Genomic DNA, 24,462 nt, shown 5'->3' with positions numbered 1-24,462 from the left:
CTCTGAACTCAGGAAAGAACAGAGCCTATCGCTCCGTAAGTCTGGGTCCTTGAGCAACTTTGTGCAAAGGAGTTCCTGTTCATTTATTCGCAGCACAGTACTGTTACGTGAGCAAGAAATGAGTTTCTATTGTGTTATTATTATACGTTTTGGGGTTTATTGTTATGGATATTCAGCTATCCTAAATAGCAAGCAACCATTCTGGATAATCACTAGCCTTAGTTTTGTATCTGCTATAAGGTAATAAATACAGAAATGATCTTCATAAAAAGATGTGAAAAAAGTTTAAAGTGAGTTTTCAAAAACATTTGTATAGAACCATTTTTATTTAATTAAAGTAAGCTTTTCTACAATGCTCTCAAATTCTGTTTGTGAAAAAGCTAAAAAGAAAATGCCATTTTTTTCTATCGTCCCTGAGATAAAAATCAGTGTAAGCAGCCGATGTTATTGCTCTGATATTTTGTATTTCATGTGCTACTGAATTTCTCTAATTTAAAATTTCACACAAGAATCTTTTCCTTTTAGACTTTCCCTAGATGCTTATTTTGAGTTGAAGACAGCTCTACTCACATAAACTTATTGCTTAATAAATTAGTCATACAAAAGGAAACTTCAGAATTCACCAAATAGATACAGAGGAACAAAAAAGAAAAAGGAACATTCCATTTTAGTGAAACATCCATAGTGAATTACGGAATAAAGCATATTGAGTGGCAAAGTTTTTAAAAGTTGCTATGCCCGGAAGAAGGCTATTCTCTTTGATTATCCTCAGTGATGCATTTTCTAACTTGTCTTCTTGACTTTAGGTTGCCTTCTTCATTTTTCTTCCTCCCAATACGAGCCCTTCGGCATAGCTAGCATTACGGACACTGACGGTATTTGGGAAGAGCTGCAAATGACATAGACTAAGAGAGACCGTATGCTGTTGAACGTGCAGCTGTCTTCCCGCTGGAGTAGGAAGAAAGCATACGCTGCTGTGTCCCATTCAAAATACTTCACAGTCTTTAATGCTGTGCTCTTTGTATCATGCAGTATAGAAAAAATCTTAAGTTCCGAGTGCTGACGATATTCTTTAGCACCCAGAAATTAATCTTTGTGTGAAACAAGTACATAAAAATAATGGATCACCTTACAGATTGGAACACGCCACATCAAACTTCCGTGTCTACGGGGAAAACCTAGTGCTGGTAAAAAAAAAAATTTTTCTCTCACCTAAGTAGAATAATTTGAATACTGTTTAATCATTGCCTCGGCATTTTGGTAAAGACTATTTTTATTCTCTTCACAGTATTTTCCTCTTTGAAAAGCAAAGTTTCGGTTTTTTTCCCTATGTGAAAATGACTATATATATTTTTTAAAAACTCCATTATTCCTTATTGGCAATATAAATAATCTTGTGCTTTTCGATGACGCTGATATCATGTTCCAGTTGCTTCATCTCTTCTTCCAGCTTCTGCTTGCGGATCTTCTTTGGGATGGAGTCGATGAACACCGAGAGGGACTGGAACTCCTTATGTACCTCTTCCCAGTTCTTCTTCAGCCCCTGCAAAGGGGATGAGAACTGTGAATACTACGGTAACTGCAAAAGTAATGTAACTGGCTAAAAAAATATATAGTGTACTGGTGAAGACAACTGTAACTAGGTAAAGGAAACTGATGAAAATAACTTTAACAAAACGATATGTATTTATCGCGTACTTGGCTACAGTAACAGAAAATATTGTGCAGAGGCCAAATCCTGTCCTCCACTGCGCGCTCAATTTCCAGAGGGAGTATTTATTTGCTCTGTGTTTCATGTTACTGTTACTTGTTTTTGCCATTAAATATGCGTATGCAGAGTTACGGGTAGTATGAAACGAAGCTCATAGCAAATGCTTTGGTAAAGACGAGAATCGATGTCCCCGCCCCCCACCCCAAGCAAGACATATTTTTGAACAGGAAATTATTTCTTATAAAAATTTTAGTTTTTTTCTTTAGAATTTTAGTTTTGAACCATTATTCCCATTCATCAAAAGACCTGATTTGGACTTGCACGTTTGCTTCTATCTGGCTTAAATGGAATTGTACAAAATGCCCAAAATTCAATGTAACAAGAGATGATCCTTTGTGTATTTTTTCAATATATTAGAAAGAACTCTTCATATAGTCAAGGGGGCTATACTTCCCATTAACGTGTACCCGAAATGACTGAGATGTCGTTAAATGTAACACACATGCTAATTCAGTAATGTAGTTAATGTTTTATATTCTCAGAAGCTGACAAATGCAAAATTAGGGGTCTCTAAGGAGCAATAAAGGTTATTTTCGTCTGCCTAGTCCCCATTTCTTATCACAGTGCACTTAGAGGGTCCCATTGACAAAACGGGCTGAAACCTCTAATCAAATTCGAGTCATGAAATTTTTGCAAAATTAACACTTTCTGTTATTTACTAAGGGTACACAAATCACTTTATTTACACAAAAACAAAAAGTCTAACTGAAAGTAGAATTTAAAATATTGCCTTGAAGGGATGGTCCTTGAAATCCATGGCTATATATTTAGGTGTAAGAAAAGATGAGAAGTATCTTATATAGTAACATCTTCATAATAAGCCCTCATAGCACAACTTTAATCTTGTAGAAACTTTCAGGGGATAATAACATTTCAGAGGTTTATTCCTATGCTTAGGTAAAAATGATGATAGGGACGGCGCACACTGTTGGCCGGGGAAAGGGCAACAGATTTTTGAACCCTTATTGAGTGAGACTAGATGAAAGCTTTAAGGAAAGGGAAAGAAAGAGGGAAAATATCCAGGTTACATTTTAAAAAGAGGAGGATGGGTTAGTACAGTTCTTCATAGTGTATGAGATGTATTCCAAAAAGAGGTCCTCAGAAGAATTCTTTTTTCATAGCTTTTCATTGTGAAATGAGAAATCTGTTTCCACGGTGCCCCACGGGGCTGCCTACTGCACAGAGGAAATCTATGCATTTATACACTTTCAACTATCAAAGGTTTTTCATAGCTACTTGAGTGGTATGTCCACATTTTCTGTGATCACAGCAGCTACACTTTTTCTCTGTAGCCTTTATCTTTTAAAGGATAGTTTGCTTTATCTGCTGGTGTGCACAAAAACCTTTGGATCAAAGTCAACAGGCAGGGATGGGAACTACATGTAATTCATATATTATATTGACATAGCCTCTCTGCTGTTCTTAAGACTTATTTTTGTTAGTTCATCTAAAAAATCTTTTATTCATTGCAGGAATTGTGATTTTCTTTTTTTCTTAATTGACTTCTCTCTCTTCTATTTTATTTTATGTTTTTATTGTTAGTTTGGGAAAAGCTTCAAGTAGGGAGAAGCGGTCATAAAATAAAGAAGAAGTGCCTTCAGTTCCATGCTCCTTGTCCTGCTCTGGGCCTAGGGCAGGGTGTTGCGAGGTGGCTGCCCACGTCATCCCCTCCCCCGCCCCCCACTCTTTCGCCCTCCAGCCTCTGAGTCCAAGTTCAACACTGGTGGGAGGAGAGAGAGGTTGGGGCATTTCTTCTTCCTCTCCCTTAATGTTACCTGGACCCTAGTTCTGGCTCACGTGTCTGTGAGAGCAGCATGGCTCAGCGGCCCCTCTTCCAGGCTCCAGATCTTACCAGGCTCTGGTAACACTGTTTCTTGCCTCTGCCCTTTGAGCCTAGGGTGGTGATGGATTTCCACGGTCCTTAATCCTGGGGTGCTTCGGGGTTTTTTGTTGGATCCCTTAGACCTGCTTTCCTTCTGTAAATAGTTCCTTCATAAACGCCCTTCAGAATCCTGCCGAGGGTGCCTTGCATTTCCTGCGGGATCTCTGACCGACAGAGCTTCCTTTCGTGACTTCCCATGCACGTGTGACACTGTAGTGGGGGAAGCGCTGGCCCAGGAGTTGGCCGATGTGGGCTTTAATCCCTGTGTAGCTACCGGATAGTTTTGTGACCAAGGGCAAATGTAAACCAAACTCTAAGTTCACCGACAGTAAAGAGGGCATTTGTCTTGCTCACAATAGTATCCCCTGGGCCGGGTATAGTGAATGAATAGATAAATGAACAAAACTTAATATATTTGCATTTTATATCCTCATATGTCAGATGAGAAGTGTGGAATCATTAGACCAGATGATCCTTTAGGTAGAATGAGACTGTTATTTTATGAAGAATGAGCAGGATGTGGCCTATTCAGGGACATACAGCTATATTGTCATAGTGCCGTGTGCCACTCTGAACCAGGGAGGGAAACATGACTCAGGGTTTGTCAGGAGCAGAGCTGGTCGTTTTGTTACCATGGCAGCTATATTACCTGGCTAATAAGGCATATAAGGAAGAGTCTGCTATTGTTCTATCAAACTCCGCAGTGACCGTATTAGGAAACTGAGGGCAGCTTATCCACTATAGCCAAAAAGACACAGGACCGAAGAGCCTTTTCCTCTGAGGGAAGTTCTTCCTCTCGTTTTCTGTTTTTGTTATAATATAACATTATATCGGTTTCAGGTGTACAACATGATTTGATATTTGTATATGTTGTGAAATAATCAGCACGAGTCTAGTTACGATGTCACTGTACAAAGATACAGAATATTTTTTTCTTGTGATGAAGGCTTTTAAGATTCACTCTTTTAGCCACTTTCAAATATGTGATACGCTATTACTGACTATAGTCACCATGGTGTGCATTACATCCCCAGACTTATTTTATATGAAGTTTGTATCTCTTGATTCCCTTCACCCACTTCCCCTACCCCCCACCTCATTCCCCTCTGGCAACCACCACTCTGTTCTCTGTGTCGGTGAATTTTGTTTTGTTTGTTTTGCTTTTTAGATTCCACGTATAAGTGAAATCATAGAGTATGTCTTTTTCTGTGTGACTTATTTCACTTGGCATAACACACACACACACACACACACACACACTCACAGGTATGCCACATCTTTCTCACCCATCCGTACATCAATGGGCACTTAGGTGGCTTCCATATCTTGGCTGTTGTAAAAAATGCTGCAGTGAACATGGAGGCGCATATATAGTTTCAAATTAGTGTCTCCATCCTCTTTGGATAAATACCCAGACGTGGAATCGCTGGATCATTTGGTAGTTCTCTGTTTCATCTTTGAGGAACCTCCACACTGTCTTCCACAGTGGCTGCAGCAGTGTGCATTCCTACCAACAGGGCAGGTGGTTCCCTTTTCTCTGCGTCATCATCAACACTTCTTATTTATTGTCTTTTTGGTAATACTCATTTTGACAGGTGTAAGGTAGTATTTCATTGTGCTTTTTGATTTGCATTTCCTCGCTGATTAGTGATGTTGAGCATCTATTCACGTGCCAGTTGGCCATCTGTATCTCTTCTTTGGGAAAATATCTATCCAGATCCTCTGCCCATTTTTTTTTAAAGATTATTTATTGATTGATTGATTGATTTATTCGATGGAGACAGAGATAGAGACAGCCAGCGAGAGAGGGAACACAAGCAGGGGGAGTGGGAGAGGAAGAAGCAGGCTCATAGTGGAGGAGCCCGATGTGGGGCTCGATCCCAGAACGCCGCGCTCACGCCCTGAGCCGAAGGCAGACGCTTAACGACTGAGCCACCCAGGCACCCCCCTTTGCCCAATTTTTAACTGGATTGTGTGGGGGTGTTTTGTGGTGGTGGTTGAATTGTATGAGTTCTTTATATATTTTGGATATTAACTTCTTATCAGATGTATGATTTGCAAATATCTTCTTCCATTCAGGAGGTTGCCTTTTCATTTTGTTGATGGTTTTCTTCCCTGTGCAGAAGCTTACTAGTTTGATATGGTCCCAGCTGTTCATTTGTGCTTCTGTTGCTCTTGCCTTTAGAGTCAGAGCCCAAAAAACCATTTCCAAGACTGATATCAAGGAGTTTACCACCTATGTTTTCTTCTAGGAGTTTTATGGCTTCAGGTCTGTATTCAAGTTTTAAATCAATAATGAATTAATTTTTGCATATGGTGTAAGATAATGGCCCAGTTTCATTCTTTTGCATGTGGTTGTCTAGTTTTCCCAACACCCTTTTTGAAAAGACTGTTCTTTTCTCATTGTATATTCTTGCCTCTTTTGTCATAAATTAATTGACCACATATGCATGGGTTTATTTTTGGGCTCTCTATTCTCTCTATTGGGTTCTTTCCATCTATGTGTCTGTTTTTATGCCATTACCATATTGTTTTTAAATTACTATATCTTAGTAATATAGTTTGAAATCGGGGAGTGATTTGAGCCATCTTTTCATCCCTGGAATAAATCCCACTTGATTATGGTAAATGATACATTTAACGTATTGTGGAATTGATTTGCTAATATTTTGTTAAGGCTTTTTGTATGTACGTTCAACGGGGATATTTATGGCCTATGATTTGCGAGTGTATGTGGTGTCCTTGACTGGTTTTAGTATCAGGGTAATGCTGGCCTTGTAAAATGAGCTTGGAAGCATTCCTTCATGTTCAATTTTTTGGAAGAGTTTGAGGAGGGTATGTGTTAAATCTTTGAATGTTTGGTAGAATTCATCAATGAAGCCATCTGGCCCTGAACTTTTATTTGTTGGGAGTTTCCTAATTACTGATTAAATCTACTTACTAATACTTGGTCTATGTAGATTTTCTACTTCTTCATGATTCAGTCTTGGAAGATTGTATGTTTCTAGGAATTTATCCATTTCTTGTAGATTGTTCAAAATGTTGGCATATAACTGTTCATAGTAGTCTATTTGATCATTTGTAGTCCTGTGTTCAGTTGTAACTTTTTCTCTTTCATTTCTGACTTTATTTATTTAAGCCCTCTCTTTTTTTTTCTTAGTGAGTCTAGCTAAAGGTTAATGTACTTTATTTTTTTAGAGAACCAGCTCTTACTTTCATTGATCTTTTCTAGTCTTATTGGTTTCTATTTCATTTATATCCACTCTGATCTTTATTATTTTCTTTTTTTCTAGAATGTTGGGCTTCTTTTGCTCTTCTTTTTCTAGTTCCCTTAGCTATAAAATTAGGTGGTTTCTTTGAGATTTTTATTGTCATAAAATTCCCTCTTAAACTGTCATCCCATAGATTTTGGTTGTATTTCTATTTTCATTTGTCTGAAAGTATTTTTTTAAAAGATTTTATTCATTTATTTAGGGAGAGAACATGAGAGAGGGGGGAGGGGTATAGGGAGAGGAAGAGAGAGAATCTCAAGCAGACCCTGCACTGACTGTGGAGCCCTACATAGGGCTTGATCCCACGACCCTGAGATCATGACCTGAGCCGAAACCAAGAGTCAGACACTTAACTGACTGAATCATCCAGGCACCCCCAAAGTATTTTTTGAATTCTCCTTTGATTTCTTCATTGATCCATTAGTTGTTCATTAGATTATTGTTCAATCTCCATATGTTTGTGATTTTTCCAGTTTTCTTCTTGTAATTGATTTCTAGTTTTGTGCCATGATGGTTGGAAAAGATGCTTGCTATGATTTCAATCTTCTTAAATTTATTGAGACTTGGTTTGTGGCTTAACATACGATCTTTCCTGGAGAATGTTCCATGTACACTTGAGAAGAATGTGTATTCTGGTTTGGATGGAATGTTCTGTATCTATCTGTGAAGTCCATCTGGTCTAATATGTTGTTTAAGTCTGAGGTTTCCTTATTGATTTTCTGTCTGGATGGTCTATCCATTGGTGTTTTTTCCTATTTTTCAACATTGGTTAGATAGAAAAACCTGGCTTTCACAAAAGCATGTACTTTCTATAAATGGTAGAATTCAAACTAGAGAGAGATGGAGTGGGAGAAGGAGAAAGAGAAAGAGCAAGAGAGAGAGAGAAGGGGGGGGTGGACCAAAACCCAGTACTCTGAAAATGACATCCAAAGTCCCACCTCCATGTCTGCCAGCCTTCTTGCCTACCTTCTTCCTTTCTTCTTTCCAGCACACCAATATTAAAGCTCTGTGTTTATAATAGACACTGAGTTAGGCACAAAGGAGACTGCTGTCAACAAGAAGACACAGTCTTTGCCCATAGGTCAATTCTGCTGTCTGGAAGACCTTTTTACTGTGCAGTTTAAGGCCCACCTACATCCTTCAGTGGATACTCTGTCTTAGGACTTGATAAAACTTACAATCTTCTACACACACACACACACACATCTACATACATACGTATATACATATCACCTCTCATCCATTATATTACGACATTATCTATAGTAGAATTTTATCTTATGTCTTTTTAATATCCTTGAGGCTTAGCATGACACTTAATGCAAAACAGGAATTTAGTAAATGTTTGCTAATGATTATGACATTAATAAAATGTTAAGAATTTATAACAGCATACAAATCCATTTTCAAGAGAAGTTAATGTGGAAAAAAAAATTTTCTGGTCACTAGAAATGACTTTTGTAGAAATCTTTCAAAATAACAAAGTAAGAATAAAGTACTATTTTTACCTCTACAAGAGATATCATGACTATAGAAGAGTACAATTAGGTGCTTAATTAATACTCTGTAAAGATATTTTAAATGCTTCAGATAAAAGTCTTGCATTAAACACATAAGGTCATATATTTTTAAGCCTTTTTATTCAAAACAAGGAAAATACATAAAAAACCTAACACCTGGTTATTTTAAAATTGGACGTTTGGCTTATAGGAAAGGAACAAAAAAAGTTGGTCTAGGAGCAGTTTCAATTATTCCAGAGCTCCATCTAGTGAAAAACATCTATTTTATGGATATCAGTTTTGAAAAATTCAGGGACATGACAATGAAAATAAAAATGCCTTTTCACTTTACTTACGCATGTTCGTTGAAGGAGAAGGTAGGCTTTCTTACCACACTAACTACCCCCAGGAAGAAACAGAAGCTCGCAAATTTGGAAACAAAATATTATTCAATAATTCCTAATTGCAACTTTTGCTCTCCCCAAAGAGCCAGTGTGCTGTACGTAGCCCTCACCATAACCAAAGAGAGTGTTCTGATTTCAAAGTCAAGGTGCAGGCTTTCATATTCATTGATAATGGACCATTCTTTCAAAGACGTTCCAAAGTACTACATATGAATATAAATTACAGAACAGTTACCTGCAGAACCGCCTCCCTTTCTTCATCGGAGAGCCTTGTCATCGCTGCTTTCCTAAGGTTTTCCTGGATATAATTATCATATTCTTCTTGGGCTTTCTTTACTTCCTCATTTCGCTTACATATATATTCAGGTGTGACGCCATAATCCTTATAAGAATTTTTCAGAAAAAAAATTAATATCCTGAATGCAATCTTGTATATGTGTACATATCAACTAATGATTGGGAGAAAAAGTAATGTTACAGATTTTTTTGAGCAAAACATGACAAATTGACAAAATTTAATGTTTTTTTTTTTTCTTTTCCCATTGGGAACTAGTTGATTCTATGTCTTTTAAAACCATCTGAATTGTTATTGTGGCCGCTTGTTTTTCTCTTCTGAAGTTTCCAGCCCCTGTTCCTGGCTGATGACTCAGTCCTTGTTTCACCTCTAAGAGTTGGCTTTTCTTTATTTCTTTTAGGTGCTCCAGCTTTTACCTTTAAAGATCTTGAATATCTTGAGGTCTCTTTTACAAGTTCTTGTTATATAAGAGAAGATAAATGCTTCCAAAGTATTATAAAAAAACAAATACATGACGCATGTCTGCTTTAAGTAAAAACTGAGTTGGGACCTTAAGGTGGTTTTTGGAATGCAAAATCGATTTTTAAGGTTCCTGGGCTGCTTACAAGGACTGACAGTGAAGCAATCTGTTGTGATTTTTTCAGACTAGTAAATATGCTTGATATCACTGTGTACAGAAACAGATCTACTCCTTACTTATTTTTCAAAAAATTATTTAAGAATGTACTTGATGCCAGGTATACCAGTGAATAAGAAAGGCAAAGTTGCTGTCCTTATGGAATGTGCATTCTATGGTGAGGGAAACTCACCAAAAATAGAGTATAAAGTAACATATGCATCAGTGTTCCAAACTGAAACAAAGAATAGTAAGGGGGAAGAAAGAAATAGGATCTATTTTAGATAAATAAGGAGGTCAGTGAAAAACTCTCAGAGGAAGCAGCTGTTAAGAAGTATGATAGCCATTAAAATTATTCATAAACATTCTGGTTCTTCTCCTTCTAGGCAGTTGATGGGACAACACTTTCCTGATCCCCTTGGAGTAAGATGTGATCATGTGACGTGACTTGCCCAGTGAGAGTGGAAGTGACCTCTGTCCGTTTTGGGTAGAAGCCTCAAGAATTAACAGATGACTTGCCATGTTAGTATTCTGTTTAGTATAATGATGGGAAATATTTGGGGCTGCCTGGGTCTTGGAATGAGGACAAGAAGCAGAGCTTCCAACCCTTAATGGACATGGAGCATAAGCAAACAATAAAACTTAGTTGCTTTTAGCTACTAAAATCGGGGGTTATTTGTTACCAAAGCATAACTTAACCCATCCTGGCTAAAAAAGGGATAGTTTGAAATCCTAGCCATAAATGTGCTCTGGCAAGTTGCAAAACACTCTACAAATAAATCCTAAGAGCACAGTATTCTGGTAAGTTAGTGCAGTGGTAAACAGTCCAACTCATTTCAGGAAACACCGAGGGCAAAACCTCATTACAGCTAAGTAGTTACTGATGCTCCTAACAGATGATTCTGAGTCATCGCAAAAGGATTAGATTATATTTGGCATATTCTGTTTAATAAAGGGGATAACGTAATACATTTCAGGAAAAAGAACTATCTCGCAAAAGGGCAAAAGCTTCAGTGATCTGAAATATTCCCACGTGCTGGGTCACTGAGGGCTGATGCATATTCTTAATGTTAATAATTAATAATACCCACTCTCTATGGAACTTCTATTAGGTGCTAGATACCGTGTCAAGCGCTTGATAGATTTTATATCCTCTAATCCTCACTACAACTCTGTGATAAATCTAATAATGTGTAAAAGTTCACAGGGTTAAGTGGCGGAGTCAGAATTCGAAGTGACGTCTCACTCTCATTGCTCTAGACCTCAGGCAACCATCAGTGCTCTGGTTTGTTTTCACAGATGCTTTCCCATGGCACAGATGGGCATACAATATTTTATTTGAAACTAAAACATGAGGTTCACTCACTTTTTCTAAAAAAATGACATTGCCCTTTGAAGACTTGATCTCTCACTTACCATTAATAGGTTTTAAAAACTTAACTCTGAGCAGTGGCGAGTAAGTTGAGAAAGTCTTTCGTGAGCTCTGAATGCCGGCCAGCAACCCCAAGAGTGTGACAGGTGCAGAGCGTGGCTTGGTAAACAAGCACAGGGAGACTAACTTAATATTTTTCTGTCTCCATGATGAGTGCTCTCAATTTGCTGTTCAGGGCAGAAAATGTACTGAAGCGGACAGCTTAGGCAGAAGGCAGCCAGAAGGAGGGGCACGGTGTGGACAGTTGGTGGCATAACCAGTAAAGGAGAAGGGTTTTTACATCATAGCGGACAAATAATGGATTGGAAGTTGCCTTAAAGAACCAGCCAGAAGAGTGAAATTTCTGTTTTTCCACCCCGTAGGGGACAAGGGCTATAAGCAGCCTTCGGGGCACAGGAGGAAGCATTCATAGAAGCTGGAAATAACTTTATCGCCACGTGCTGCCAACCCCTAGATACCTGCTAAGGTCTCTCAAAAGTGTCTTAGCTTATTGAGTGACAAGAGCTTCGCAGACAATAAGTGGTGGACTCCGACAACGGCCTCGAGGTTCCCGTTTGATTTGGAACAGGCACCGGATTCATCGTGGTAGATAACTAAACCCCTCAGACATCACTGCTGCAACTTCTATTTTTCCTCTTCCTTTCTTCCTTCTGTCCTCCCTTTCTTGTTTGCTACAACTTATTATTATGGATTGTTACTCTTGAGGATTTTGCACTCATATTTTACTATGTGTGTTCCAAGCGATTTTGCACTCTGTAAGTATACAAAGTAAAATAGGTTTTGTATGAGGTTATTTTTGTAAGCTTTTTAAATTTTAAAGATCTTCTATATTTAAACAACCTGAAGCTCCTATAATTTTCAACAGTAAAATTGTATGCCTATCTCATAAGCACTTTTTCAGATAGAGATGAAGGTCCCCAAAGGACTAGATTATTGTACAGTACTTTCAAGGTCTGCTTTATTCCACACACATTCAAGTTGAAATTGTAATGTGAATTATTTACACTACATTGATAGGATGGATGGCTCTAAAATTATTTTCCTCTTCATTTTTCCTCATTCTGTTACCAAGATACTACAACCCGATGACTAAATCTTTGGACTTTCCGAAAGGTTATTTCTTAGTAATGACTCATAGTAATGACTACGCTGTTCATGAAATTTCCACCACACTAAAAATTAACATCTTTTAGGGAATGTTTGCTATAATTGTTAAATATATTCATAATTGAAATTAAGGGAAATAACTAGAGTTTTCCTCTACTGGACTACTTGGTGTTATTCTCTCCAAATTCTCCGTAACTTCATCACATTAGATTTGGCCCAAACACCACATTAGATTTGGAGGAATAATTTGCCCAGTGAGAACACTATTAATAATATTATGGATAATCATTATGAACACCATACTTAAATTATTTGCATTTAAGGTCTCATTAATACATCACAAGGCTACCTTTTTATTGATGTATTTCGGAACTAGTCCTGAGGTTTCAAGATCATGCTTGTCTCCAGTTCTTTTGTCAACATAAATTGGTTTAGGCTTTTTAGCCACGCCCATAATGACGTCAGCTGCATTTGTATTTATAAAATTTTTGTCGCTCTGTATTCCCATGAGTGGATGTTCAGTCCTCAGTGGCACGGGAGGCTTTCTGGGCTCGTTCCGATCAAACTTTTTTTCTGTTAAACATAACATTTTCTTGTTAATATTAGATTATAAACATTGCTATTCAGTACTATCATATCTAGATATTTTACCACTAGTATATTAGAGTTTTATTAATACCATATTCAAATATTTAGGGGAAAATCAGTAATCATAAATGCCAAAAATTAAGTGCAACATAATTAATATGTTGAAGAACGGTATACAAATTTAAGGGAAGAAGATAAGCACCCCAATCATATGCCAGCTAACTAGTATATTTTTACTAGCTATTGTAAAAATATTTTCTAAAAAAGATATCAAAAATAAATGTTTAGCTTTTTCACTGAAAAAAATTCAAAGAAACTTCGAAACTCTTTTCTGAGTACTAGCAATATTACTAGTAATTGTTTTTTCAGAGGAAAGTTACTGTAAAGTCATCAATAACTCAAACTTGATGAAAGTCCAAGAATTATGGATTTTTTTCACCAGAACTTTTATTATAAGGCATGAAGATCATGTAATAGCCATGTCCCCAACATGCACCTTAATGAATAAAAATTACCAACACAGCTGAAGTTTCTAATTCGTTCCTCCCTGATTGCATCTCACTTCCTAAAATTACTACTATCCAGAATTGATCTTATTTATTTCTCTCTACCACATTCTCTTCATTAGCAGCAGATGAGACTGGCCATGTTTACACAACCTCTTCAACTTGACCATTCTGACTCCTCCACTTTGATGGAGCCACATCAAAACAAGAATGCTAAATGTAAGATAAGCTAAAATGTGAGATAATCACAATTTATTTCCAAGAACTGAAAGCAACAGCCATCTTGACAAAACCTTACCCAAATCTTAATCCCACACAATTACTAGGTACTTTGCCTTTATTCATTTCTGTTTGAACTTTTTATGAGTTTATGTAACTTTGATTAGTGGAAAAGAGATACTTACTATTAAATGTCTAAGGCCTGGATAAACCTCTTGCAATGGGCTGAATTGTGTCCCCTCCAGTATACATATGTGGAAGCTCTAACACTAGTACCAAATACGTTTCTGTTTAAGCCACCCAGTCCGCAATATTTCGTTATGGCAGCCCTAGCAAGCCAACACTGCTGATATTAATTCCACACACCCAGAAATATTATCAAGGGGTTTTTGAATAGTTACTTATTCATTAATTCACACACTGTGTTTTTGTTGAGAAATACTACGTCCCCAGTTAATGTCCTCGGAACTGCAGATATAGTAATGAACATGAGACAAGTCCCTGTTCTCATGGAATTTACGTCATGGGAGGAAAGAAAAAATAAAATTTAATACGTAGACTATAATATATGTATTTGCTTGAACTATATGTGAAATTGTTTACTGTTTCTGATCTACCAAAATTGTATCTTCCGATTTAACGTATTAATGAGATGTTGTGAGCATTGTTAGAAATTGAATTTGTAGTAAGGAGGGCACGTATTGCATGGTGCACTGGGTGTTATACGCAAGTAATGAATCATGGAACTTTACATCAAAAACTTGGGGTGTACTGTATGGTGACTAACATAACATAATAAAAAATTATTATAAAAAAAAAAAGAAATTGAATTTGGAGTTCCTATAAAGCCTGGAGCAGAGAATAAGGGCTCGTTGTTACAACCCAAATAGCTTCCTTCTACCAGATACATTCAACCAAATGAGGTCTGCATAATCTGTTTGCCTAAAAAACTAGAGTTATCTATTCTCTAGACGTTCACTTGGAAAACATTAAGAGGCCCAATTTAATTATGAATTGAAAGTGCATGCAAAGGTAACTCTAAGGAAATCTGCAGCGTTAGAAATGTATATAAGAGGGAAAACTGAATTCTTAGAAAATGAGGAAACAGTTTAGAAAGGCTGATAATTCATTCTTACGTGAGTAAATTACAACCCTTGACTGGCTTTGGTTGTCCGCCCGATGGTGCCTAGAGCCGGCCCTGTCTTTTCGTCATGTTAATCTATTTAAACCTCACCTTTTCTGTCATCCCAGGTGTAGGGGTTGGCAGTGGGGTGAGGCTTGAAAAATGGCATGAGGGCGTCTCTTCACAAGTTATTTGGTAGCTGTGATAATAAATCTGAAAACCAAATGGTTTGTTTTTTATCAAAATGGCAAGGTCAACACAGCCTTGTCATGCAGATGTTCTATCATTTGAAGTTAGAGAAATGTTCATGTATCTGTAAAGTATCGTTCAGTGTGTCTAGCAAATTACTCTCTTCAAAACTATTGTGTTCAAAATGACAGAATATTCGAAAAGAGACTGGAAGCGGCCTTGCTCTACATTACCTTTAACTCATTGGATTGAACTCTTGCAACACCCCCACCTTCTTGATTATTCACGAGGCTAATATAATTTTGTGTTTGTTTTGTCCTGTTATAAGGGGAGAGAGAGACTTCATCTCTTTTTCCTTATTTGATATTTAGGATTTATATGTTTGGTAGTTGTGTTATATAATGTGCTTAACTCCAGAGAGGATACATGAGAACCTAAATAATATCATTGAAATAAACTGATTCCATTTTAAGATTTTCCAGTGCTCTCAAGTGGTTGTGGGTCACAAAGTACCAAGACTCCCCTTGAGAAATATACAAAAGAGACTTTTGAAAGACATGAATTTATGCAAAAATGTTGTATTTTTAGATTTGCTTTTTCCATCTTTCCTGATAATATCCTCATCCTTTGTCATGCCATTATGGGTTATGAAAGGGGATTGTGGGATATAAAATATTGCCAAAGGGAGAAGTAGTTTCACTTTTGTCAAAAGGTACAGCCTAGCTGGGCTTGAGATGTTGCATTATTTCCTTGATGCCAGGCAACAGAAAAAGGCTAACTGTAAAAGAGAGAGACTAATTTCCCTGTCCTCTCTATCATCCTAAAACATCAGGAAAGACACACCCAGGATAGGAAGAAGCTGCTTCCATGCATACATACCCGTCTGTTTTCCAGGTGGCCTTTTTCCTAATAGCTATATACTCTATGACCATGATTAATTACATAATTTGCAAAGCCTACTACAAGATGACGACGTGGAGCTCCTTGATCAAAAATTAAGAATTTCAAGAGAGCAAAGCAGAGCATTAAGCCAAACTTCTAAGCACACGGCCCTGTGTGACTACACACAGGCCCAAGAAGTTGGCTTTGTCTCCCACTCATTCATGAAGCCTCCTCCATGACACCTGACTCATTTACTGTCTTAATGGTCTTAGAGATCTGGGACAGTTAAAGCCCATGCCTGATAGTTGCTTCAACTGGTATAACAGTTGTGAGTCTCATCTCTTACAGAAAAGACCAGATAGTGTTTAGAAGCCACACAATCTTCTCACTGGGGTTTCGAACTCTTCTTGTAATTGTTATTTGTTACTGAGATCATCTGGCTAGGGACCAAGATGGTGAGGCATGTGGGGCTGGAGGTGGGGCTTTACTGGCTAGTCCACGATGTAGGTCAGATGCTTGTACCATCACAGGGAAAGTCGATTTTGGGGACAACTTAGTATTCTCCACCTTCTTGTTCCACTACATTCTCTACTACTACTTTCTCCTAGAACTTCAGATTCTGTTAAATATGAGGTAAACTTCTCACCTGTGAACATTCGATATTCATTGACTGTAAGATAATTCTAGTTAATTGATCTGTTAGCCCTTTTACTATTAAATAGAGTGATAAAACCTACTGGGTGGTAGAGGTTTTTCCTTTGAATGTTTCTTCAGGAAATCCTTTGGAGAAGGTACTTCAACTTTTGGTGGTCCCATAGTCTTCATTGCAGTTTTATGTTTTTGCATGTTATCTTTTACAGATGTCTTAAAAATGGATATGTACCTAAAATTAAAAAAAAAAAAGTTGTAGCATTTGTATTTCCAGTAAAAGTGATTTCAAGTTTAAGAAAAGATATACACTTTAAATATATATAAGTCTATATTCATTCAGAGACAGACATAAAGTGTGATTATCTGAGCCCTGTCTATCAAGCACCCTTGATGGAAGCTTTGCCCTCAGAGAGAGGCTCCAGGGTCAAGGTTATAATATTTCCTTGTTAACTTGTGAACATGTGTAGCATCGACAGGGATGTCACCTCTCCCATTCCTGATATTGGTGAATTGTGTCCTTGTTCTCTCTGCTGATCTGTTTAGCTAGGCATTTATTTCATTGATCTTGTCATTGTGTTTCTCTAATGTTCACATGTTTTCCATTTCAGTGATTTCCACACTTATCTTTGTTATTTCCCCTTATTCTGGTTTAATTTGCCCTTCTCGATTGAGTTTCTTAGGGTGCATCTTTAGGTATTTGACTTTAAACTTAATCGTTTCCTATTAGAAGTATTTAAAACTGTAGAATTCCTCTAAGCCTGCTTATAGCTGCATCCCACGAATCTTGATATGCTTGTGTCGTCCTTTTCATTCAGCTTACAATACTTTCTTAAATCTTTTCCGTTATTTTCTTTGACTTAAGAGTTTCCTTAGATGTGCTTTGTTTGGTTTCCAAATATTTGGGGATTTTCCAGATGTCTTTCTGATTTCTAATTAATTTCTACTATGGCTAAAGTATATATTTTGTACAATTTCAATCCTCTTAAACTTTCTGACACTTGTATTGTGGCACAAAGTAGAGTCTAACCTGGTAAATGTTCTATATACAGTCAAAAAGAAAATGTACTTGGCTGTTGCTGGCCGGAATGTTCTATAAATATCACTCAGGTCACACTGGTAGTATTTTCAAGTGGTCTACTAATTATGGAAAAATGTTGAAATCTCTGACTACAATTGTGGATTTGTTCGTTTCTTCTTTTAGTTCTATCAATTGTTGCTTTCTGTATTTTGAAATTCTGATCATAGGTCATAACATTTAAAATTACCAGATCGTCTTGAAGCGACTACTTCATCATTATGAAGTAAAGTTCTTTATTCCTTTTGAAACTCTGTACTCTAAAATCTACTCTATCTCGTATTAACAAAACCACCTCAGGACTCCTTTGATCTGTGGCAACACAATGTTATTCCATTCTTTGACTTTTTACTTATTTTGTGACTATTTGTTAAAGGGTTGGTTTTTTTTTTTTATGGAGGGCACAGAAATTTAACTCTTTCTAATCACTTTTATTTGTTTAGACCATTAATACCTGATGTAATTTTAAAAATACATTTGTGTTTAAATTTTCCATCGCGCTATTTGTTTTCTACATACACCTTTGTTCATTCTTCCTCTTTTTGTTTCACCTTAGTTTTTATTTTTGTTTGACTTTATTTTGTGGATATTCTAAAGTTTACAATATACATGTTTAACTTACCAGAGCCTACCTTCAAGTAACATTATACCATGTCACACACAGTATAAGAACTGTACAAAAGAATATTTCCATTTACTCCTCCTCCCACCTTTGTCCCAGTGTTTATTTTACTTCAATGTGTTATAAAACCCATAATTCATTGTGATTAATCCCCTGTAAAAAGCTAACTATATTTTAATTAAATTTAAAGAGAAAAAATAATTTCTAATATTTATCGTATATTTACCATTTCCAGTGTTCTTTATTTCATTATGTAAATCCAAATTTCCAACTTATACCCTTTCTTGTGCATTAAGGACTTTGTAACTTCTGGCTTCTATTGTTTCTGATGAGATATTTGCTATCTTTCTTCTTCTGTATTCGATGTTTCTTTTTCCTTTGGCTGCTTTTAAGATTTTTCTCTTTATTTCTGGTTTTAAGAAATTTGATTGTAATATCCCTTGGTATGGTCTTCTTCTTCTCCTCCTCCTTCTTCTTTTTCTTCTTTCTGCTTAGGGCTCATTGTGATTCTTGGATTTGTGGATTTGGAAATTTCATTAACTATGTCAAAATTTTGGTCATTATTCAAGTATGTTTTCTATTTACCCATCTCTCTCCTCTCCTTCTGCAATTCTAATTATACTTACGTTAGGCTGCTTGATGTCGTCTACAACTCACTGATTCACTTTTTTCCTTTTCAGTTTTTTCCTTTCATTTTGTATTGTTCTATTACTTTGTCTTCAAATTCAACAGTATTTTCTTCAGTGTTTTAGCTACTGTTAATCCCATCCAGTAGACCATTTTCATTCTAGAAGTGGTATCCTTTATGTCTAGAAGTTAGAATTTGGTTTTGTTTTTTGTTTTTTTGTTTTGTTTTGTTTTGTTTTTGTTTGGTCTTTTTTTTTAGTCCTTCCATTTCTCTTTGTATCTTGCTCATGTTTTCCTCTACCTTTTTGAATACATAGAGAATATTTAAAATAATTTTAATGCTCTTGTCTACTAATTCTCTCATTAATGTCATTTCTTTGTTTGTATTGACTGATTTTTCTTTTGGTTATGGATTATATTTCTGGGTCCAGAAAAGCTTTAAGTCTAGCTCTAATTTGGCCCCACTACTGAGGCAGGCAATATACTTTTGAGTGGACTACTCAATGCCCTGTGCCCCAGGAGGTGTTTCCACTCTGGCTGGTGGGAATTCAAACTTTATCCGGCTCTACTCTCTTCTGTTGGTTATGTTTCTGGCCTCTGTAGGTTCATTGCATACATGTAATGTCAACCAAAGATTTCAGAAAAATCTTGCATATTTCTATAGCACACACACTCCCTCTCTTTTTCTCTCTCTCCGGCTCTCTCCTCTCTGGTACTCCGTGTCTCTGTGCTATGAACTCTACATGCCTTGAACTCCCCAGGCTCTGAACTCTGTCCCATTTAACTCAAGGAACTGCTGGGTTTTGTTTAAATTCCTCTTCTCTGGACTTTGGCCTGGAAACTCTCTAGGAAGAATGGTGAGGCAATTGTGAGTCTTGTTTCTCTTCTCCTAGGGATGACTGCTCTGTGCTGCTTGTTGTCCATTGTCTGAAAACCATTGATTTACACTTTTCCCCCCTATTGTTTTAGTTGTTTAAGGTGAGAGACGAAATTCCATCCTTGATTGGACACAGAAGTTTAGCTATACCACTTTTAACAACTTGTACTCTCTTCTTACACAATCTGGATAAATTTCTTTGGAGCAACACTGAATTGCTTCTTGCTTTTTGGGGACTTCCTCAATCTTGAATTCAATAGCTAAGGATTAATTATGGTCTAAACTGAATGAGCTCATTAGATACCTTCAGAAAATAATGTTCAATCCAAACTTGTGCCTTAAATTTCATACGCAGGTTGGAACTGGCAGATATTATCTCTTGATTAATGAAATAACTTTCCTTGTGGTAAGAAAAGAGTATGTATACTCTCACCTCTTTTTAATTTTCAATCTTGTGATTCAATACATTATTTTGTGAGCTGAAAATACGTTTTGTTACATGAAACAATACGTTTTATTGTATTTGAATAATTTTTTGCTTTTCCAAATTACAAAAATAGAAAACAATGATGAAACTAATATAATGGTATATGCCAGTTACATCTCAATTTTAAAAAATGAATAAAAATCTAGTTTTCCTCAACCCATTTTCCAAATAAATTCAGTTTTCTATATTTCTATTTATGTATGAAATATAACTTGCTTTTTAAAACTTAATACAATGTGATCTCTTTCCATGTTAGTACATGTAAAGTTTACTTTCTTTTCTTTACAAGAGATGAAAAGAAGTGTTATTATTATGGAAGTCTGCAGAGACTGGACAGCCAAATTAAAAATCTGAATAACAATTTCTAACACTAGGTACAAAATTCTGAGACCATATATTGGAACAATGGGAATTTTAACTTAAAATTTCACTATACTAAAAACAAAGGCTTTGGAATATTTTTGACATTCTTTGAATAGAAGTTCATTTGAAAGGACTACTGCTTTCCCCAATTGAATTATTGGCTACAAATTGTCTGAATCTCAGGAGAAAATGATCCTGTCATCTAAGATTTCACAATAGTCAAGACTGCTTAGCAAAGTTAGATACATAACTAGACTTTAAACGAAGAGATGTTACAAAGCCTCAGAAAATACAGATTTAACAGTATGGAAATTGGAAAAAAATGAAAGATAGTCCAAGAAGAATGAGGAGCTCTGCAAATGAAATTCCGACTACATGTCACAGTTAACATCAATGAAAACCAGAAAGCCTAAAAACAGCCAACTAGTGGGTGCTTACACATTAAATACTTCCATTTTTAAAAAAGTATGCACCCAGAAACTCCACAATGGTGAGCCTGAGGTCAATTTTGGAGCGCATCTAAAAACTTATAGAGAAGCAATGATTAAACAAGCCATTTGGAGTTTCAGTTCACTGAAATGAACATCATTTTTTAAAAAAGATTATTTGACTCATAAATCAGGCAAATACCTTAGACGTAATATACATCTTATGTTGGCAAAGCCTCTTATCCTTGCTGATAAGGTAAAGAAATATGAATTGATTAATGGATGCATATGGATGACTGACTGAACCCTCAAAATCTGTGTTGGTGTCAGCCTAAAAAGATGTGTCTAGTAGCCTACTAAAGAAGTAGCCTACTAAAGTGCAAAGTACTTGCCCTGTTCGATGACAGGTGGAGATATAAAAGACATACTTACTAGATTTGCAAAAGACACAAAGCTGGGAGGGATGGTTGAGAGAGTATATGAAAGAGTCAAAGTTCAAAACTATCTCCACAGATAACAATGAGTTTAGATCAAAAACAGTTACATTAATTATAAGATGGTAGAGACCAACCTTAGTCATAGTTCATGTGGAAATTTCAATGTGAGGCAATGGCAGGGAAATGAATGTCAAAATGCTAATGAGTGTATTAATAAAAGTATTGCGCTGCAAGGAAAGAGATATGGTACCATGGGCTGTTCAGTACATACCTAGAATATTACCTTAAACAAAAAGGAAAGACAGAATGATTGGAGACATTAAGTAACTGGAGCCATCAGTAGAAGGGTGACAAATTTGGTGAACATCTTGGAAACTATCTCAAGCATCATGAGCAACTGAAAGTTTGAAAATGGATTCATGGCTTCTCATTGACTTTAACACCGTTACATCTTGAGTCCCAGCTCATTAAGTTCAACTGCAAGAGGATGCCCTTCACCCCACTTTTGTTACATATATCCATTTTCTGAGTTCTCAGTTATCTGCATCTCTCATTAGGGTTTCCAATAATATATGGTTTTATTGTTAGTCAACATGTTCATGTTTATACTGTAGTGTCCCAAGGAGACTGTAACCTCTGAGATGTGGGAGATCACAATGCAGTTAAGTTGTTGAGGAATCCACTTCTTTGTGAAAGCTGGACATTTTTTGCTTATCTTGCAAAGAGCTGCAGTGAGCTTTCCTGAAGCTGGATTTGTAGCTCAGTAATGCAAATAAGTCTTGTAGGTTAATACATTTCTTTCTTACTATTAATTCTTCCCATTAGTAAGGGGATTGGGTCAGGACAAGTAAATGTTAGTGTGGTGAGAGGAATGTGTTATCATGCTCTGTTTTTATATATCGGTGGTTTGCTTGCCTGACACATTATCACATTAAAACCTTCTCAGGGTTGTTGCAAACAGCGTAGGTTGTTGTGGATAGTCTCACTCTAACAGAGAGAGTTCTTTGGCACATTTGGATGCCTTCTATTCCCTTCACCAGGAGTTCCTTTTCCCTACTTAGTCCTTCAGAGTCAACTAAGGAGTTTGTGCTGTCACTTCCAACATTTCCCAAGAGCATTCTCCAAGGGCAACGTTATACACATAACAGGGGCTCATTTATTGCTTGCCAAATGAATAAAGATTGTTCCTAGGAAATTTCGTGAAAAAATTACTTAGAGGCAGTAAAGGTGCATCTTTTTTAATTACCAGTGAACAAAACACCTATCTCATAAAATACCTTAACGTTCAAATTCAGTTCTCTATAGAAAATACAATCTACCGGTGGTTACAGAAAGGAGGAGCTTCATCTAATACAACATACAGGAATTTGTGACCAAAAATTCATTCAGCAGTTGTTAATTTGAATCCCATCACATTTTACTTTACATTCCTCTTTCCAGTTTCAACTAGATTTTGAGAAGCTAATAGAATATAATATAGGTACTGCTCTTGTTAAAACTAGATACTCAGGCTTAAAATGGAAGGATTTGCCCACTTGTTGATGTTATGCACCTAAGTGATTACTGAAAGGAAACACAAAGATTATCTGGATCATTTAGTTTGTTTTACACATCAGAAAACAAATGAAAATTTATTAATGATTCCCAAACCAATTAGTTACAGAGCCTACTTTTTAGCCTAGTGCTTTTTCAATGTGGTTTTGACTTGCATCAGCAAAAGAAGGTAAAAACCAGCAAATATTTCGAGTACTAAGAGGAATAAAATTTTCTGCACTAGTCACCTTCTTTTCTCCCCATAGATTTACATAAGTTCTAAATTCCTACAGAGGATAGTAAATGAGATATTTACTTTGGAGTTAACTTTTTGAAATGTGGGGAACTTAAGGGCTCCTAATACCTTGTAAATATTTTAACTCAATTACATACTTTTGGGCCACCACCCATCTACTCTTCCTTCTATCCAACTATCAGATCCAGAGAAGACCTTAGAAGCTAATCTATTCTGTTTTACCAATCAAAAAACTGAGCTTCAGAATCAAACAAGAATTTATATTTGACAATAATCTCAGAAATAAATAACTACTCTCCCTTTAGAGAGGGAGCAGTAGTGTAGTCAGAAATAAAACAATGAACTCCTGAAACCAAATACCAAGTATCCTAACACAGGATAATATAAATGATTTTTTCTTCTCAACAGCAACAAGAAATTTCACGCTATTTTGTATACCACATCATGTATGAACAATTAAATAAATTACGAAACAATTACATACTGTATTAACAGGCATTTAACATAATAAAACGGCCCTCTCACAGCACTGGATGGCCCTCTCTGTGAATTGTGAGATGCGAAATACCTAGATTTGCAGCCACTTCCTTAGGCTGAAATCCAAGGCTACTTCAGTGAGACAAAAATATATGTTCTTTCTTTCTCAACGTCATATGATGCTCAGTTAACCCTAAATGGCAATAATTTTTCCCTCTTCTTGTTTCAAGTGATAATCTTTGCTTACCCACATACCTAGGAGGCTGGGGAGGCTCCTTCCAGTCAATAGGTATGAGGTTATAAATGCTCTCAGAAAAGCAAGTTGTATCCATGGCCACCAAAATGACTCCTTAAAAATATTCAGCTTTTTTTCTCACTATACCAACATCTGTCTTTTTCTTCACTGTTTCTCCTTTCCTACTCTTGTCTTCTCAGAGAACTACGGTTTCTCTCTTTCACCTAATTCCCCTTTGACCTCTTCTTAACAGTCCTCTTGGGAAGAAAAATAAAATTACCCTTCTAATTCTCTTGGGGTTGCTTAGCGTTGTTGACGGCGTGGTTGCCTTGGAAACAGTTGCTAGGCTACGGGGAAGTGGAAGGCAGCACGGTCAACTAGGTTTCCCCCTGCAGTTTTTCTGCTTGAGTTCAATATGGAAACCACTGTTTATATGTGCCTTTGGGAATAATGAGTTGAATGGCATCCCCTTAAAAATATTGCTCATTTCTGTCTCTGCGTATCTGGAGAGAAAGATATACTCTACCAGAGACAGTACGGAAGCGCAGTTGGTACGCAGCCGTCACACAATAAGGCTCTTGTGCGCAGGCGCCAATCCCGGCGGGGGCG

The 24,462-nt window shown here is 36.7% G+C and overlaps 1 protein-coding gene across 1 annotated transcript; it reads right to left on the bottom strand.

Moving 5' to 3' along the window:
- Positions 1-1,366: 1,366 nt before the first annotated feature.
- On the bottom strand, positions 1,367-24,447 carry ENKUR (enkurin, TRPC channel interacting protein). Its single transcript, XM_045788422.2, has 5 exons — positions 23,874-24,447; positions 16,523-16,668; positions 12,628-12,851; positions 9,064-9,210; positions 1,367-1,543 (listed from the first exon to the last, which is right to left on the bottom strand). The coding sequence occupies exons 1-5, from the start codon at positions 23,948-23,950 to the stop codon at positions 1,367-1,369; spliced, it is 771 nt and encodes a 256-aa protein (XP_045644378.1). The 5' UTR covers positions 23,951-24,447.
- Between the last annotated feature and the right edge of the window lie 15 nt (positions 24,448-24,462).

The sequence above is a fragment of the Ursus americanus genome, chromosome 31 (assembly GCF_024610735.1).
Source record: "Ursus americanus isolate L20-20 chromosome 31, mUrsAme1.1.p, whole genome shotgun sequence".
NCBI classification, from domain to species: domain Eukaryota; kingdom Metazoa; phylum Chordata; class Mammalia; order Carnivora; family Ursidae; genus Ursus; species Ursus americanus.
The sequence above is the reverse complement of the archived record's forward strand: the minus strand, read 5'-3'. Positions and strand labels throughout refer to the sequence as shown.